This window comes from Abrus precatorius, unplaced genomic scaffold (assembly GCF_003935025.1).
Source record: "Abrus precatorius isolate BTA unplaced genomic scaffold, Abrus_2018 Scaffold7, whole genome shotgun sequence".
NCBI classification, from domain to species: Eukaryota; Viridiplantae; Streptophyta; class Magnoliopsida; order Fabales; family Fabaceae; genus Abrus; species Abrus precatorius.
This window is the reverse complement of record NW_020874417.1, coordinates 3,077,326-3,095,083: the sequence shown is the minus strand read 5'-3', so window position 1 is coordinate 3,095,083 and position 17,758 is coordinate 3,077,326. Positions and strand designations below refer to the sequence as shown.

The 17,758-nt window shown below is 32.5% G+C and overlaps 3 protein-coding genes across 4 annotated transcripts; 2 read left to right on the top strand and 1 right to left on the bottom strand.

Annotated features, from left to right (window-relative positions):
* Nucleotides 1-654: 654 nt before the first annotated feature.
* LOC113870734 (MDIS1-interacting receptor like kinase 1-like) lies at nt 655-4,773 on the top strand. The gene is made up of 3 exons (XM_027507175.1): nt 655-663; nt 1,490-4,151; nt 4,370-4,773. Exons 1-3 carry the CDS (start codon nt 655-657, stop codon nt 4,771-4,773), a joined length of 3,075 nt encoding a protein of 1,024 aa, XP_027362976.1.
* A 646-nt stretch (nt 4,774-5,419) lies between these two features.
* Nucleotides 5,420-10,703, bottom strand: LOC113871196 (auxin-responsive protein IAA11-like). Of its 2 annotated transcripts, none has more exons than XM_027508112.1 (5): nt 10,078-10,703; nt 8,309-8,637; nt 6,832-6,967; nt 5,899-5,960; nt 5,420-5,821 (listed from the first exon to the last, which is right to left on the bottom strand). In XM_027508112.1, exons 1-5 carry the CDS (start codon nt 10,566-10,568, stop codon nt 5,772-5,774), a joined length of 1,068 nt encoding a protein of 355 aa, XP_027363913.1. In that variant the 5' UTR covers nt 10,569-10,703; the 3' UTR covers nt 5,420-5,771. The 2 variants fall into 2 exon arrangements, 1 of the variants encoding a protein (XP_027363913.1); XR_003505771.1 differs by having other exon boundaries at nt 5,473-5,821; nt 6,821-6,967; nt 10,078-10,611.
* A 6,502-nt stretch (nt 10,704-17,205) lies between these two features.
* On the top strand, nt 17,206-17,690 carry LOC113873459 (mitochondrial import receptor subunit TOM9-2). The gene has a single exon (XM_027511588.1). The coding sequence runs from the start codon at nt 17,276-17,278 to the stop codon at nt 17,573-17,575; it is 300 nt and encodes a 99-aa protein (XP_027367389.1). The 5' UTR covers nt 17,206-17,275; the 3' UTR covers nt 17,576-17,690.
* Nucleotides 17,691-17,758: the final 68 nt, after the last annotated feature.

Sequence of the window (17,758 nt, the reverse complement as noted above, 5' to 3'; positions counted from 1 at the left end):
ATCATTTGTTGGCTGGTCCCTTTGCATTTGCTTTAAGTGTGTCACAAATGATAAATTGAGTGTATGTAACTCTAATCCATATAGTAACTGATGCTCTAATTTTAAAAATAACTCTCAAATCATTTTTGTAGCCCTTTAATTTTTTCTTATGGAGGATAAATTTTGTCTTATTTTCATGTATCTTTCTCCTTGTAACATGCAAAGATTCCCTTCTCCAAATCATAACGAATAATTAACATTTATGAGGCAAAAACCATGAAGTGGGCGATGGATAATGGTTCTGATATTTCCGTTTTAATTATATATATCCTATTTCTCTCCTGTGTTTCTTCCTCCTTTTATCTTAATGTATTATAAAAAAAGGGGGAGGTACGCATCCATAGTTCCTTCACTTACTCTTTTTGGTTAAAAGATTCCCACTATCACATGGCTTTGATTTGGATTGTGATGTTATGATAATCTCACATGTACACCAATGTACTTGGGGATCCTAAATTTAACCGTATGTTAGTTGGGGCATTTTTATGCATCATTTCTGAATCTTTGTCATAGTTATATAAGTTACGCCTTAAATCCTCTGGAAATTCAACTTTTGCAATCATGTGGAACACACTTAAAGTAGATTAATGAATTATTTTAATTAAATGTACTGGCATGGCAAGGGTACTTCTAGTTTAGATACTGTTTATTAACAACCCCGAAAACAAAGGTTTTGAAAGCTATTGTCGTAAAAGCTCAAATGAGGTTAGAAAGTTACCTTAACAATACATGGTAGCAGGTCAATTTTTTATAATTTTTTTATTGATTATATTTTTCTCATTTCCAAATGAAGTGAATTATTTATGTTATTATATATATGCATTTATTATCTAGCTAGAAAAGCAAGACAAAAACATAATAGGAGTGAAACTAAATGAATACTTCACCCCGATCTATCCACTCAATGCAGAAGATTTAAATTCTTTCATTGTTTTATTCTCAATCTTTTAGAAAGAATATAATTTCCTTAAAAGAGATTCATAATAAACAAATAGGATAGAAACAATACATGTTTTTCATATATAAAAGAATACAACAACTGCATCGCTATTCCTCCAAGTTGACAAAGACAATGATAAGTTGATACCACATAAAGGAAGAAGTAGTGAAGGGCCACATTCTCTCCCATAGTCCCATGTTTTATGTCGAAGAAACTTCCAATAAATCCAAACCTTCACTGTCCAACATTACAATGTGATTTGGAACTCCATACCAATACATAAACCTGAAAAGTCCTTAAAAGTGACCAAAACTAATCAATGATTTATTATTAGCCAAGCCTTCTTAGATATCCAATCATTTTACATTAGTAATGCTCCTTTCTCCTTTCAATCACAACCTCAAAAACTAGAGATGTCACTCTCTGTCAGTGTTCTGTCCATCCCCCACATTATCATCCTTCTCTTCCAGTAGAGAGTGCAAATGATGGAGAACTGAGAGATTGATCAAGCAGAAGAAGAACAAGATGCAGCTGAAACCTCAGTTTTTCTTCTACTTCTGCTACATTTGCTGTTTCTCTTATGGTTTTGTTGCTGCTGCAGATGATGAAGCATCTGCATTACTCTCTATAAAAGAAGGTCTTATTGATCCATTGAATAGTCTACATAATTGGAAATTGTTGGACAAAGCAGAATGGAAGGATACAGTTCAGTGTAACTGGACTGGTGTGCAATGCAACTCAGTTGGAAGTGTTGAGAAGCTTGATCTCTCTCACATGAATCTGAGTGGAATTGTGTCCAATGAGATACAAAGGCTTAAAAGTCTCACTTCTCTCAACTTGTGTTGTAATGGTTTTTCCTCATCATTGTCAAAGTCCATAGCCAATATGACCACATTGGAGAATCTTGATGTAAGCCAGAATTTCTTCATTGGTGACTTTCCATTAGGCTTTGGAAAGGCATCGAGGCTTATGACCCTGAATGCATCCAGCAACAATTTCTCTGGCTTTCTTCCTGAGGATCTTGGAAATGCCTCTTCCTTAGAGACATTGGATCTTAGAGGCAGTTTCTTTGAAGGGTCAGTTCCAAAATCCTTTAGTAACTTGCACAAGTTGAAGTTCCTTGGTTTATCAGGAAATAATCTCACTGGGGAAATCCCGGGAGAGATAGGAAAACTTTCATCACTGGAGTGCATGATCATTGGGTACAACGAATTTGAAGGTGGGATTCCAGTAGAGTTTGGAAATCTCACCAAGCTAAAGTATCTTGATTTAGCAGAAGGCAATCTTGGTGGTGAAATTCCAGCTGAGTTGGGAAAGCTCAAATTGTTGAGCACAGTTTTCTTATACAAGAACAATTTTGAAGGCAAGATTCCACCGGCAATTGGCAACATGACTTCATTGGTGCAACTTGATCTCTCAGACAACATGTTATCAGGAAATATTCCAGCTGAAATAAGTCAGCTGAAGAATTTACAGCTCCTGAACTTCATGCGTAACCAGTTATCAGGTCCTGTGCCTTTTGGACTTGGAGATTTGCCTCAACTAGAGGTGCTTGAGCTATGGAACAATTCTTTGTCAGGGCCATTGCCTAGTAACCTTGGCAAGAATTCACCATTGCAGTGGTTGGATGTATCATCCAATTCACTCTCTGGTGAGATTCCAGAAACTCTTTGCACCAAGGGCTATCTCACCAAGCTTATACTTTTCAACAATGCTTTCTTGGGTCCAATTCCAGCAAGCCTATCAACATGTCTTTCACTTGTTCGCGTTCGAATTCATAACAATTTTCTTTCTGGGACAATTCCTGTGGGTCTTGGTAAACTTGGGAAGCTTCAGAGGTTAGAATTAGCTAACAATAGTCTCACAGGTGGAATTCCTGATGACATTGGTACTTCTACATCCCTTTCTTTCATTGATTTTTCCAGAAACAACCTTCACTCGTCTCTTCCTTCCACCATTATTTCCATTCCAAATCTGCAAACTTTCATTGTATCCAACAACAAGTTGGGAGGTGAAATCCCTGATCAATTTCAGGATTGTCCCTCACTTGGTGTCCTTGATCTCTCATCAAACTGTTTCTCTGGAAGCATTCCAGCAAGCATTGCTTCATGTCAGAAATTGGTAAACTTGAACCTACAAAACAACCAATTGACTGGTGAAATCTCAAAAGCATTAGCAAGCATGCCTACATTGGCCATTCTTGATCTTTCTAACAACTCTCTGACTGGTCAAATACCTGAAAGCTTTGGTATGTCTCCAGCTCTGGAAACATTCAATGTCTCACACAACAAGCTAGAAGGTCCTGTTCCAGAAAATGGCATGCTACGAACAATAAACCCAAATGATCTTGAGGCCAATGCTGACTTATGTGGTGGTGTCCTCCCCCCATGTGGCCAAACCTCAGCATATTTATTTAGCCAAAGGAGCTCACATGCAAAGCACATTATTGTAGGATGGATCATTGGAATATCATCAATATTGGTCATTGGATTTGCAACTTTTGTAGCAAGATCTTTATACCTAAGGTGGTACACTGATGGATTGTGCTTTCGAGAAAGATTTTATAAGGGTAGCAAAGGGTGGCCTTGGAGATTGATGGCATTTCAGAGGCTTGATTTTACAAGTAGTGACATTTTATCTTGCATCAAGGAAACAAACGTGATTGGCATGGGAGCTACTGGGGTTGTTTACAAGGCCGAGATACCACAATCAAGTACAGTTGTGGCAGTAAAAAAATTGTGGAGATCAGGATCTGATATTGAAGTAGGAAGCAGTGATGACCTTGTTGGAGAGGTGAATCTTTTAGGGAGGCTAAGGCATAGGAACATTGTCAGACTACTAGGCTTTCTTTATAATGACACTGATGTGATGATAGTTTATGAATTTATGCACAATGGAAACCTTGGAGATGCACTGCATGGTAAACAAGCAGGAAGATTACTTGTAGATTGGGTTTCCCGGTATAACATAGCTCTGGGAATTGCTCAAGGACTTGCTTATCTTCATCATGACTGTCATCCACCCATTATCCATCGAGACATTAAGTCAAATAATATACTTCTTGATGCAAATCTTGACGCAAGGATAGCAGATTTTGGGTTAGCCAAGATGATGATCAGGAAGAACGAAACAGTGTCCATGATTGCTGGATCCTATGGATATATTGCCCCTGGTGAGTTACTAGTCCATGCATAGTTATAAGGTTCATAACTCTTATGTTATTCAATTTTCAGAATACTTTGAGTGAAAGCTCAAAATACATAATTTCAATCAGCAGATTAGGATAGAAAAGATGACTGCCTATGTTCATATTTGTGAAGAGATGTTTCTTCTTTCTTAGATGTACAAGATTTATAGTTCTAACCATTTCAGTGTTTTATTACTTGGCAGAATATGGATACTCCTTGAAAGTGGATGAAAAGATTGACATTTACAGTTATGGAGTAGTTCTGTTGGAGCTTCTCACAGGAAAGAGGCCTTTAGAACCAGAATTTGGAGAATCTATAGACATTGTAGGGTGGATTAGAAGGAAGATAGACAACAAATCTCCAGAAGCAGCATTAGATCCTAGTGTAGGAAACTGTAAGCATGTTCAAGAAGAGATGCTTTTAGTTCTCAGAATAGCACTTCTTTGCACTGCCAAGCTCCCCAAGGACAGACCCTCCATGAGGGACGTTATAATGATGCTTGGAGAGGCAAAGCCTAGGAGAAAGAGTGGTAGGAGCAATGAAACATTTGCAGCTAACAAGGAGATGCCGGTTATGAACACATCACCAGTTAATGGCCTTTTGTAGGAACCAAAAATGAAGTTCTCTTTCCCAATCGCAATCAGATTTTTCTCTGTACTATTTTGTTAATTTTCTTGTAATTTTGTAATCAATCCAGTGGTTCACATTTGTTCTTAAAATATGTAAATCAAAACGGATTAAATTTTGCACGTAACTTTACTACGAGTTATTATTTTGGTGATGAAGCATATATTTCAGTCAGAAACCAAAAGAAAGCAATTGTACCTACTATCATTTGAATAACAGATATTTTTTTTTAATTTCTCTTTTTGGTATGTGTATGCCTAATGTATGTACATAAAGTACTTTTACATTCCCGAAAGTCATTAGATTTCTTATTTACTATTCGTTGGTGCTTGTCTAAATCAAACGCCGTCTGTATCAAAATGAGTGCCACAAGTACCCGTAAGTGATTTTGGTCAAATTTCCCGTAAGCATTCTCCTTAAACCCACGAGATTGCTTTTGCTTTAAGATTTTGTCCACAGGATTGACGAAAAAACAGACCTTGCACACATTTTAGCTTTGTCTAAAAGCAAAGCCATGAATCTCTTAGGTGTGGGCTTGCACTATGGCATTATTCCTCTCACAATTTTCAACGAGTGATATTATAAAATTGTACAAATAATCAAATATGACCAAACTAGTCCTTTCAGAAAATAGGTGTTCTTTCAAAGGAAAGAAAGTTCAATCAAAATTTTATGGCTGAGAAAGTTAGCAAACATCCCACATTTACAACAGTAAGAAACAGTCTGACATGTATGATTAGTAGTAATGCATGAAAATCTATGATGCCTACACCCTCTAAGTGATGATGAATAGAGGGCACTGACAAATATACCATATTAAACAAACAAACTGAATTAATCAACAAAAGTGCGAGATTTGATCAATCAAATCTCAGAATTCCATTTACTTGCACTATTCCTTTACTTTTAGCTTTCTGTTTTTCCTCCTCTTCTATTTGTGTTACAATTCTTTGTGTCCTTAACCGTGGAAACAGTATCTATATGGGCTGGCCTTTCTGTCTAATGTTCTTTTCTTCCAATCCTGGTGCTGCAAACAAGACAGTAATTAGCAAAGGAAATATGAAGGGTAAGTTATGTTTTTGGAAAAAGAATGCATTTGCTTACCAAGTCCATTAGCCTCAGATGTCCTCATTATTCTTAGCCTCCTCACCGAGCTAAGGAACATCCTGATCGCATTTTGAAAGAGTAAGATAGATAAATATCAAAGCAGATAAAACATGAGATACCCTAATTTTCAGTATTAAATCATAAAAAGACAGGCAAATAAGTAATACTTTTCCTTGTTCAAGCAAAAAGACATGGGCACTATCTAATAGAGTATGGCTCTGAATGGCAGATTAAGTTTTGGAATATTAGTATAGCCGTATAGGCCGTGCAAACAGCAGTGAATTGTAATATATTAAATATTAATGCCTGTATCTTGAAACTACTTTCTGGCACCAGTGATTTCATATAGGATCCTGGGCAGAACTTCCTACAGGAATAGACAGAATGGATGCGCCTCCACAATAAGAAAGTATGAAAACATAGAGATTCTCACAAATAAAATCATTATCAACTATAGAACTTAGACAGAGCATCCCTAAAAAGAAACTGCATACAAATCGAAGGATGGCTAACTACTAGCCAGCAGATACTTCCTAGTATTGTTGTGATTCTTGTGAAGACAGGGACAGGTAGCCAATTATGAGACCAGTAATTTGAAAACAGGATGCTAAACCAGTTTGGGCTTTAGGAAGAAAGCTTTAACCACTATATAACATGTTTTTGGGTTTTATATATATCATCAATTTGGCCATAGTTGAACAAGGAAAGTATGAACCAAAGCTTCTACTAGTTTAATGATTGGTTCGATTATAAAAACATCGCTTCCCAGCACGTAGATACAATCCTATAATCTCCTGACCAGAGCATTACATCTATTATTTGACACTTAACTGACAAAACAACATTATTTTTGTACAGAAGTATTCGTAATAACATCATTGATTTGATAGTTGCTAAAATCAAATTGATGTTTGCGGACCAATTACTTACACCCAAGGAACATCTCCAACAAGCATCCAATCTCCTTCCTTATCTTCATAAGTGAGCACAAACTTGGTAGATCCATCCAACAATTTTGAATGCCTTTCTCCTCCAATAATAATGCCATGATCCTCCCCATGCGATCCTATTGATGATGATGTCAATACCATTGGCAAAAAAAGGTAATAGAATACAATGAAAACACAATTAAATGGTATCATATATCCCAAAACCCAAATAGAAAAAATGATATGCATGAGAATTAAATGGCATCAAGATGTAGTATGTTTGTTTACATTTTGCTCAATGCCACTGGGCAGTTGGAAAAAAGTAAAAAATAGTTGCTTCATATAAAAGCTCCTGAAAATGAGATATGCCAGAACAAAAGGAGTACAAACTACAAAGAACAAATCTTTTCTTAACATGATGTGGGGATGATGAGAGTAAGAGTTTAAACCTATCATCGCCCCCTGCATAAATGAATCCATACAGGTGTTATGTAACACAATATAGTCTTCAATATGAATACGGGTATGCAGTATGTTACTTGATAAATTGATGCATGCATGTGCGCGTACACCCACATGTATGTATAATTACATTTTTATTAATTATAAATGTACAATATTTTTATTTTTTCATTCACTTAAAAAAATGAAATGAAGTTTGACTGCTGCTTTTTTTTTTTTTCAATGCAAACATAATTTCCCAACATTTACTCATTTATAAATGATTATCATTTATCATTTATTGTTATTATTTAAAAAAAAACTCCAACTTACAATATTTCCTCTTCCTCCATCTGGTAACCCTCTTTTTAAGAATTAGAATAACTGCTCTCTTAAATTTTTTTCAGCCCATCCCATGGTTCATATCTTTAACCAATGCAAACCCTAATCTCCCCTTCAAGCAAATTTGGTTCTTCTTTTCTACCATATGGTCCTTCATTGAATCATTGCTATCATCAAATCCATTTCTAGTGGGAATCATTCTCCAAACCAACAAATTCACCCTGATTCTCTGCAGATCACCATCAATCACACCAGTCTATGTTCTCCATTACAACTTTGACTCATCCATGACACTCACTGTTCCTATCTCCTGAAATTCTCTGGTTTGTTCAGGGTATTGAATGACGGCAACCCAATTCACACATGAACCAGTACATGCAGACCAGTTTGTGGTTCTCAAAGTAACCAAGCAAATTTGGTAACATTGATCCCCATATCAATATCATTTTGTAAATTTTCACCAATCTTCATAATATACCATTGAGTTTGAGACAATTTATGCCTAGTATTTACAAAGTTAACAAGAGAGGAAGTACTAAGTTACTATTAAGCCATATTTAAAGTAGACACAAAAGAAATTACGCAAAGTCAATAAAATATTAACCGTGCAGATAAAACCAGTGATTTTGAAAACATGCCAGAATTCCCTGAAGGTGTGGTGCATTCTCTTTATTTAAAGACCAAAGTAAACTCACCTTTGCAAGTGATGACTGTGGTTGATTCATTAAACAAGTCCTCCAATGCTTGGGCTAAGGTTTCATAGGAACTATGAGCGCTCAAATCAACCTTCCTTCCAATCGGTATCCCATCCATATTTACCTTGACAAATGGGGAACTCCTGAGGTGTCCCTTTTCTTTGATATTAATGTTGTTATTATCAATGCCATTGTCAGCAGTCTTCCTTACCACAGTATTATTGCTCTTACTCTCTCCAGGCATAGAGTTGAATACTTCAGTTGATTTTGCATGGCTATTAAAGCTATTCACTCTATATGTTCGAAGCGGAGGCCATCCAACTACTTGGCTGTTTGGTAATTTCAATCACAACAGAAATAATAACCCCATCAGCAAAGAAAAGAGAATAAAGTTTGTAACTATTTGATTCACTTTGTTTCAAGAAAGGGACAGCAACACTACAGACATCATTAAGAAAAAGTAAAACCATGATCATCACAAAATAAAGCAAAATGTCTTTTGCACATGGCAAACTACTTGTTGAGAAGTGGTAAAATGTAAACCAACTCTTTGAGAAATAGTAAAAAAGGATTACAATTTAAAAGCAAGAAAATCATTCTACAACTTATTAAAAATAATTGCTTATTTTTGTCAAATTCCTGAGAGAGCTTTTAAAAAACATGCAACCATTTCTCTAGAATTACTCTCTACCAAACACACTATTAGTCTATTGATACCAATCAACAACTCCATATACTTCATAAACTATATGGGTAACTCCAACTTCCATAAGATCAGTTGCTGCTAACCTTATGTCAGACAAATAAAGGTTCTATTAACATAAGAGATTGACTTGATCCACTATAACATGCCATAGTTAAAACAGGGGCCAAACTGTTTGTTGCAGTGGGGGGGAGGGTATCATACCACACCCCATCCCCTTAAAATCTTAAAAATTAAACATACAATTTTCAAGATGTTAAAGCATGTTCTAATCAAATATAACTTTAGCCTCTCTCATCCCTCAGTAATGATTCTGATGCTAATTTTGCTGCTGATTAAAACTTCCCTTTATTTTTATTTTTTCTTTTTAGGTTGCTGAATCTAATTATAGGGAAACCTTTAAGCACGCATTAGATTAGAATTTTAATATTGTATATTTATCAATGGAATTGGATAAAAAATAATCAACCAAGATGCCAATAAGATTTAGTTTCAACCATGTTCAAGGAAAATTATTGCAATCTTGCTCTTCAGAGTTCAGGAATAACACAATTCCAACGTTTAGAATTAATGAAATAAATTCCACCCACATTTATGCAACCAAATGAATCTAGATCATCATAATCACATAAATAGTCACTCGAAAATACTATGACCATTACTATTTACCAAACCCTCCTGCGGATTTTGACAATACAAAACAAGTTCCCACAAGGGCAAAATTGTTGTAAATGGCAACCTCATAATAAGATACCAAGATTAAAACAAAAAGATAATACGATTAAATAACATAAAATTATGTTCTATTATATAACCACTCAATTCTTTTAATCTTTGAACTTTCTAATCTCAGTCTAGCCCATCTAATTTCTTAAGGCAAGCAAGCAACACCATGTTATTCATAAATTCACAAATAATAATAATAATAAAAGATAAATTTTGGACAGGAGCACAAAACCAAATATCTATAACTCCACATGAGATAAAAATTTAATAAGATCGAATTATAAAACGATTGTATGAACAACAAGGTAAGATACTCAAAACTAAGATGATGCATATATACCTGGGACGGTTATTAGCAACAAGAGAATCAGCAGCTCTCTTGGTGCCAGCAGTTATGTTGGGGCGGCTCAAAGAGGAAGGAGAGGAAGAGGAAGAAGAAGAAGGTGATGCTGTTGAAGAAGAAAAATCCTTAGCCGTGTAGATTCTAGCATAAGGACCATGGACATGGTTGTGAGACTTTGAAGAAGAGCGAGAAAGGCTCAACCCAAGACCCAATTCAAGCTCAGACTCTTCTGGGCACGAAGAGTCTTCAGAAGACAGCACCAAGTTATCATCTTTGGACAGCGTTGACATCGACCCACTATTAGCACAATCACTCAGAATTGTGGAAGAATAAGGTAAGGGGTGGAAGAATAAGAAGGGAATTGAGGTTTGAGTACAATAAACGGTTAGGTGGGAGTGGTGATGGAATTGAGAGAGAGAGAGAGAGAGACGGTGTCGGAAAGGCAATGTGGCCCCACCTGTCTGGTCTGGTTTGTGCGGTTCCTCCATCGATGTTTTGCTTTAACTTGATTGTACTTTTATTATCTTTTTCTTCTTCTTCTGGATTCTCTCTCGTCTTTTTCTTTGTCTACCCTCTACACTTGCGATAGGATATGACACGATCCATTCAACACTACTCAATTTCTCATCCTCGTAGCATGAGATACATAGTATCATACCCTGGATTTGGCAGAAAAAGTCGCAATCCACATGTTACATGATACATACTTTGTTTTTGTTTTTTTACTATGATGTTGCATAAATTTGTTTTTGCTTTTGTGAATATATTAAATATTTTATGTAAATGTATTTAACTATTTAGTAAGAAATCTGAGTCTCAAACTAAATTAGACCAAATTAAATATACTTATCACTGTAAAATTATATAATCGTAAAGATTTTAGAATGGGCAGCACGTGGAGTTTGTTTACCAGCAGCTGGTTTGACAGTTTGTTTAACCGAATAATTTTTTTAAAAAGTCACACAGTCAAACTGTTGTTTGGAGTTCGATTAAAGAAAAATTAGTTTGACTTTTCTTTAAAAATTATCCAATTCATAAGCTTCACCTCAAGGGATAATGTTCCTGTTAGATTATTATTTTTTTAAAAAGTAAACAAAATATATGAAAAGAACTCAAATTAAAACTTTCAACATAATCATCAGCTGGTCTGATTCAGATTTGCAACTATCACCCCCTCTTTACATTTTGCCCTTTTAGAAGGATACAAACTGAGACTTTCTATCAGGTGTGCCAAACTGTCAATTGAAGGCTAATAAGCAAAATTCATAAATTAGTTTATAGCTGTTGGATTGAGTAATCTGTTGAAGGGGGCATGACAAGATAACAAAATAGTCAAAGTTTATCTGCACTCTTAAAATAGATTAAAGAATAAAAAATAGATATGTTTAAAAAATATGGAAATGTATAATTTTGAATAAACTTTATAACAAAATTATTTATCAAATTTTAACAGCTTTTTACAGATCCTAAATTTATTAAAAATCTTTTAAAAGCAAAAAAAATTAAAATGGTACAGTCAAAGTTTATATGTTACCTAGACGTATAGTATTCTAATGACACAAAAAAGAAAATTGACCAATGAATGAGAAGTATTGTTTAAACAAAGAGGAGAAGAGAATGGGGGGACCAACATAATGGGTTGGAAACGACAACCCGACAAAGGTGGGACCAGACATCACACGGCTCGGGAAATGAAAAATAGGGTGTCGTTTGATGAAAGAGGTGTGGTGGGGAATGGCGACAGCCAACCACACAAATTGTCAATTCAGCCATCAACACTCAACACCTTTTATTTCTGCAACCTTTCCCTCTCCGCGTTTTATTTATGGTGGGATCAAACTTTAACTTGAAATTATCAATTAAAAAATGATTATCTGTGATCGAATAGACCTTAAAAATAAACCTTTGGGTTGAGTGGATATGTGGGGGAGATATATGTTTTAGTAATTTTGGGTCATATATAAATGTATTAGGATTATTATTTTATTAATTAAAAAATTAAAGTAGTTTAATTAATATAAAATTTATTGTTAAGAGTATATATGTCATGAAAGATTAATTGTATAAATATTATTAGTGATATTATAATTTATTAAGATGTCAAATTATAATTTTTAAATTTGAGGTAACCGTACAAAAGTTATGATTTTCATCTGTAGAGAAAGTTACAAAATATAAAATTTTAGTTCTTTCTCTATTTATCTTAATCATAAGAGAAACCCAAAAGAAAACTTAAAGTGCTTTATGTTTGAAAAATCAAATACTTACCATCAATCTCATAACCTTCATTATTTTTAATAGCGAATTTAAGTACGTTTTGGCATTCTATTTTTATTATAAAGTGAGGTATGGGTTTATAGAAAATCTATGATTGTGCTGTAATTTTTATTTTATATAAATAATAACATGTAGTTAAGCACAAATTATTTTATATGAATAATAACATATGGTTAAACACAAATACATGAACTATCATAGAAACTCAATCAAACTGAATCTATACATCATATTCAAATTGAAGTACTACAGTATTTGAATGAAACTCATCCTACCGTTAAATTATAGTGAAAAAAAGAAATCCAAATGCACATCGTCACATTAAATATTGAACGAAAATTCAAATGTGCAGTACCAACTATAAGAGTAATTTGATAAATAATTATCACCATATATTACAATTCAGAATTATGAAAAATTAATAAATCTTAATTTGGAACCTTAATTTTAAAATTTTCAAAATTATACATAAATTAAGTATGAATTGTTCTGATACTAATTATTAAAATTTTCTATCAAACAATAATCGTGTCTAACTATATGTTATTATACATATACAATCTTCTTCTTCTCTTCTTATCACACATAAATAATGAAGTCAAGATCGCATGAGTGTGACCTTACATTGCAGTGTTCACAGTCCACAGTGAATAAAATGTATTCTGCTTCTTTCTTTCATAAAAACTACTGCTCAGTGGCTTCTGCTTCAGCCCAATAATGTCCTTTTTGTTTAAGCCCAGTTTACCCCACAATTCCTTGTATTAAACTAAACAATAAATAACATGATTGGTTGAGTGGATTAAGATCTCACATCTACTTCAATCCTCCAATTCTCTTCTTTTATGATGAACTAAATATAGATTTGCATTCCTTCTCCATTTTATATATATAAAAAAAATATAATATCACATCAATTACTTCTTTTTATTTTATTTATGTGTAAACATCCTAACAGGTATTTACAAAATATTTTTTCTTTTTAATGGGTTTGGTCATTTCATTCCATATAACTTTTTTTCTTGTTTTCGTCATAAATATCTAAAAGTTTTATTGTCTGAGTAATGCTACAGTTTTAATAGATTAAATTTATTATTTTATAACAATTTTTAATATAATTTATTTGATCCAATTACAACATAACTATTTGATAGCACTATAATTGATCTCAAAGTGCCTTTGACAACCGTCTTAATAACACCACAAATAACTTCAGTTAGAACATCCTCAACAAAAACATGTGGTAACATTGATCAAAATTGATCTAATATCATATTAGTAACTTCAGTTGTAATACTATAAATGACCTTAACTAGAGCACCATCAATAAAAAAAAGTAACTTAAGACAAAATATCATTAAACCTGCATCACTAAACAATCATCCTCACTCTGATTAAAACTCACCTCAAATTAAATCATGAACTAATAATAATAGTAAAACATATAGGATTCTCCAAAACTTATCTCGTAAGTCAGAATGACTTGAACATCTAACATTGATTTTTAGCCTAAAAGTTCTATCGTTATTAGGCAGGGTTAAAATTTAAACATATCACATTAATTTGGTTAAAATTTAATTCCTAAAATAGTTTTATTAAGTTGCCTTGTGATCAACTTTAATTTATAGGATTATGTTTTAAAAATGCTAACAATTTGTAATTTTTGTGTGGATTGACAATATTTTAATGAATTTTTTTTAGACATACTTCTTTATTTTTTTTTTAAATTGAGAAATTCTCTCATTTAATTTTTTTAAAATTTGAAGAGATAAATTATTTTAAATTTATTAAAAAATTATATTAATTTTTTCTTTAAAAGACTCTGGAGAAATTTATCTAAATTATGCCTAAATTATATTTTTTCTTGTTTTATCAACAGTTAATGTGTACCATCTAATAGTTTTTAAAAGATAAAGATAAAATTAAAATTATTAAAAATAAAGTATTAATTTTACCTAAATCTAAGAAAACATGAATATATATATATATATATATATATATATATATATATATATATTCTTTAACTTTTTTACAAGACACATTTAATTAAAATAAACTAATAAAAATTGTTAAAGTTAGTTATATGTTTTATTATTTAAAAATTATTATGATAAGATAAATTTTTTTATTTGATAGCATTGGATCTAATTTTATTATTAATATTTACTTGTGTTAGTATTAATTTAAATTTTTAACAATTTTATTTATTAAGGATACATATAAAAATATAATAAATACTTCATAAAAATTATAAAGTATCTTATAATAACTTAATAAGCACTACTAAAATCTTGAAAAAAAAACTGCATAAAATATCGGAGGAAGTGTTAAAAGAATTATTGAATATTTCATATAAAAAAAATCTCACAATTGTCAATTTACACAAATGTTATAAATTGTTAGAATTTTTAAGAACATAAGCATGTAAATTAAAACGGTATGAATGATACGTCAACACTTTACTCATAAACACTCTCTACTTCAAATGGTAACCAAAAGGCAACTCAAGAATAAAATTCCAACTAAATTAATGTGATCTCCTTTCTTTAAAACTCAACAGCTTTTCAAGATTAAGAGTTTCTAAAGAGCACTTTGCTTCTAAAAGAGCTGTCTTTGAATGCCTTACATCCCTCCCTGTTCAAAGATTTTCCTATCTTCACATGATCAGACAAAACCTTATCTTGAGCTTCCATCTTATCTCTTGCACTTTTCCTTCTCTGAGTTGAGTATGCAGTCTTGTTCAATTCATTTATGCTTCCAACTAATCCATCATTGGCTGAAAGCAATATGTAGTTCAAATCATTTAGTTTAGCTTTAGTTTTCAGTTGAAAAATCATTTTTTACATTTTTCAAAAATAATATGCATTTAAGTAAAAGTCTATAATCAAGATTAATTATTACTTCCAACTAATAACAATTACCAGGACTAGATAAGACTGCACGTGGGCGTATAATAGAACTAGCTCTTGCATTTTCCTCTGGACTTTCACCAACTGGTTTTCTACTCTTTGATATTCCTGCGGAAAATGAAACATCATCAAAATCTATACGAAAAGAAACAATGTCAAAGAGATATTTGAAATAAATCTCAACCTTTAGTGGTTGAAGGAGTGGATCTCATTGGTTCATGCTGAGGACAAGCCTTTGTGTTTTTGGAAATTGACTCTGAACATTTATTATTATTCTTCTCTTCTGCTCTCAAAGATTAAGAATTTCATGTTTGAAGGCAATGCAAAAAAGGAAAGTTGCAGATACGCATTGTGGCTAAACTAAGCCAAATTAAACACAGTTACCTTCGAAGTATAGGGACCCGATGAACTTCAAAAACTTGCAAGTTCCACTATCTTTTTCCGGGTAAACATAGTCTTCTTGATCTGGGACTCTCACTCTCACCCTTGGATACACTTCAAAAATCAAAACAAGTTTATAAATAAAAGGTGGGATATTAGAACATTGGTTAACAAAAACACTACTAGATATGTGAAGGGAAACTCACTTTTATGTTGTGTTTTAGAACAAGAGTTTGGTATTGAAGATATGGAAGATTACTGCGAAGGTTGATACTTCTAGTGGTTTATAAAGCCTCAATGCACAACAACCTAGCTATTGGTAATTTGGTTGTGGGGGCAGATTTTGTTAAATGAGTAAAGAAGAAGTATAAAAGGGTGGAGTAAAGTGGAAAACGACAATTATATTTCTTTACTTGAACAACAAGGTGTGTATTGTTCAGAGTTGGGATTGCATGAGTGGTAATTGATGTGAATTATAAATAATATATATACAAAGAAAGAGAATAAGTTAATATTTTAAGAATAATTTTTTTAAATTAAGGGTTAAATAAGTTCCAGGTATTTTAAAATATATTCATATTTTAAAAATAATTTTAAAAAATATTTTTATTTTTTGCATGGTCTCTCTTTTAGTAATTCTTTACTGTTTTCTAATATATATTTATGTGTCATCTAATTTAACTTATATAAAATGATATAAAGTTGATGTAAATGGTGATATTACTTTTACACTTTCAGTCATTCATACTTTTGAGTTTCTATTTTAGAAATTATAACTTTATAAGTTAAAATTTTGTTTAAAAATATAAAAAATGTGATGTTATTAATAACATGTTTTGTTCTTTGTTTCAGTCAAATTACATGAACTAATTTAGATATTATATAAATAAATAATATAATAAGTTAATAAATTACTAAAAAATAGATGAATAAAAATGATAAATAATTTTAATAAAATAAATTAAACAATACTAATTTTTAAGGATCACAGCCTTATTTAGCCAATATTTAAATTGTTAATGATTTTTATTCCATTAAATTGTTAACTAGTATATAACATTATTTTAAAAATAATTAATTTTAAAAAAATGAAAAACGTTTATTTAAAATAATTTTTAATATTTTAATTGATAAATTATGAGTACAAAAATACCTAAAAATTTGCTACATTTAGAAGATGAAAGCTTTCTTTTTGTGCTTGATTAGTTTATTTATCTAAATACATACTTTTATTTTTTAATATATTTTACAATCAATCTTATAAATAAAATTTATTTATTAAATATTTATTAAAAAATAATTAAATGTTTTAAATACACCTAATTAAAAATAATCTCCCAAATAAAAATTGATTTAAAAGCTTTTCATACAAAGATTAAAAGACCATTCAAGAGAGCTTGTAAAGAGTTTATCCAAATTTAAGAAAACAGTTTAAAAGTTTGCAATTTTTAAACATAATTTATTAAAATATTTTTACAATATATTTAACAATTTTAACAATTAAATTTATAAAATAAATTGTTTGTACGGTGTTAAGACTTAAGACTAAGACGGTGCGTTAAATATCGCAGCACAGTGAGATCGAAATTGCGAAGGGGCTAAAACCCTAATTACCTCATTCATTCGTTTCCATGGCGTCGCAATCTCGAAGAGGTGGAGTCTCGCTCCCAGACAGGCCAAGGAACGACGGCGGCTCCATCATCACCAAGATCTCACGCTCCCCCATCATCTACCGAAGCAAGCAAGCCGCCGGCGACGCCGCATTCGTTGCCAAGAAGCTCCTCCGAAGCACCGGCAAGGCCGCGTGGATTGCCGGCACCACCTTCCTCGTTCTCGTTGTCCCTCTCATCATCGAGATGGATCGAGAGCAACAGCTCAACGACCTCGAGCTTCAGCAGGCCAGCCTCCTCGGTACCCCCTCCACCAAGTGAATTAACCCTAGGTTTTCTCAGATCTATGTTCTTCTGATTCTAGAGTTTCAATAATTTTACGTTTGTACCTTTTCAGAAACCTCACTGGGAGAAGTTTTGTGTATTCTTAAGCTTACTATCTGTTATCAGTTAATCAAATGCGGCTTGCGATGTTTAATTTAACTTCTACTTGCTGAATGCTTC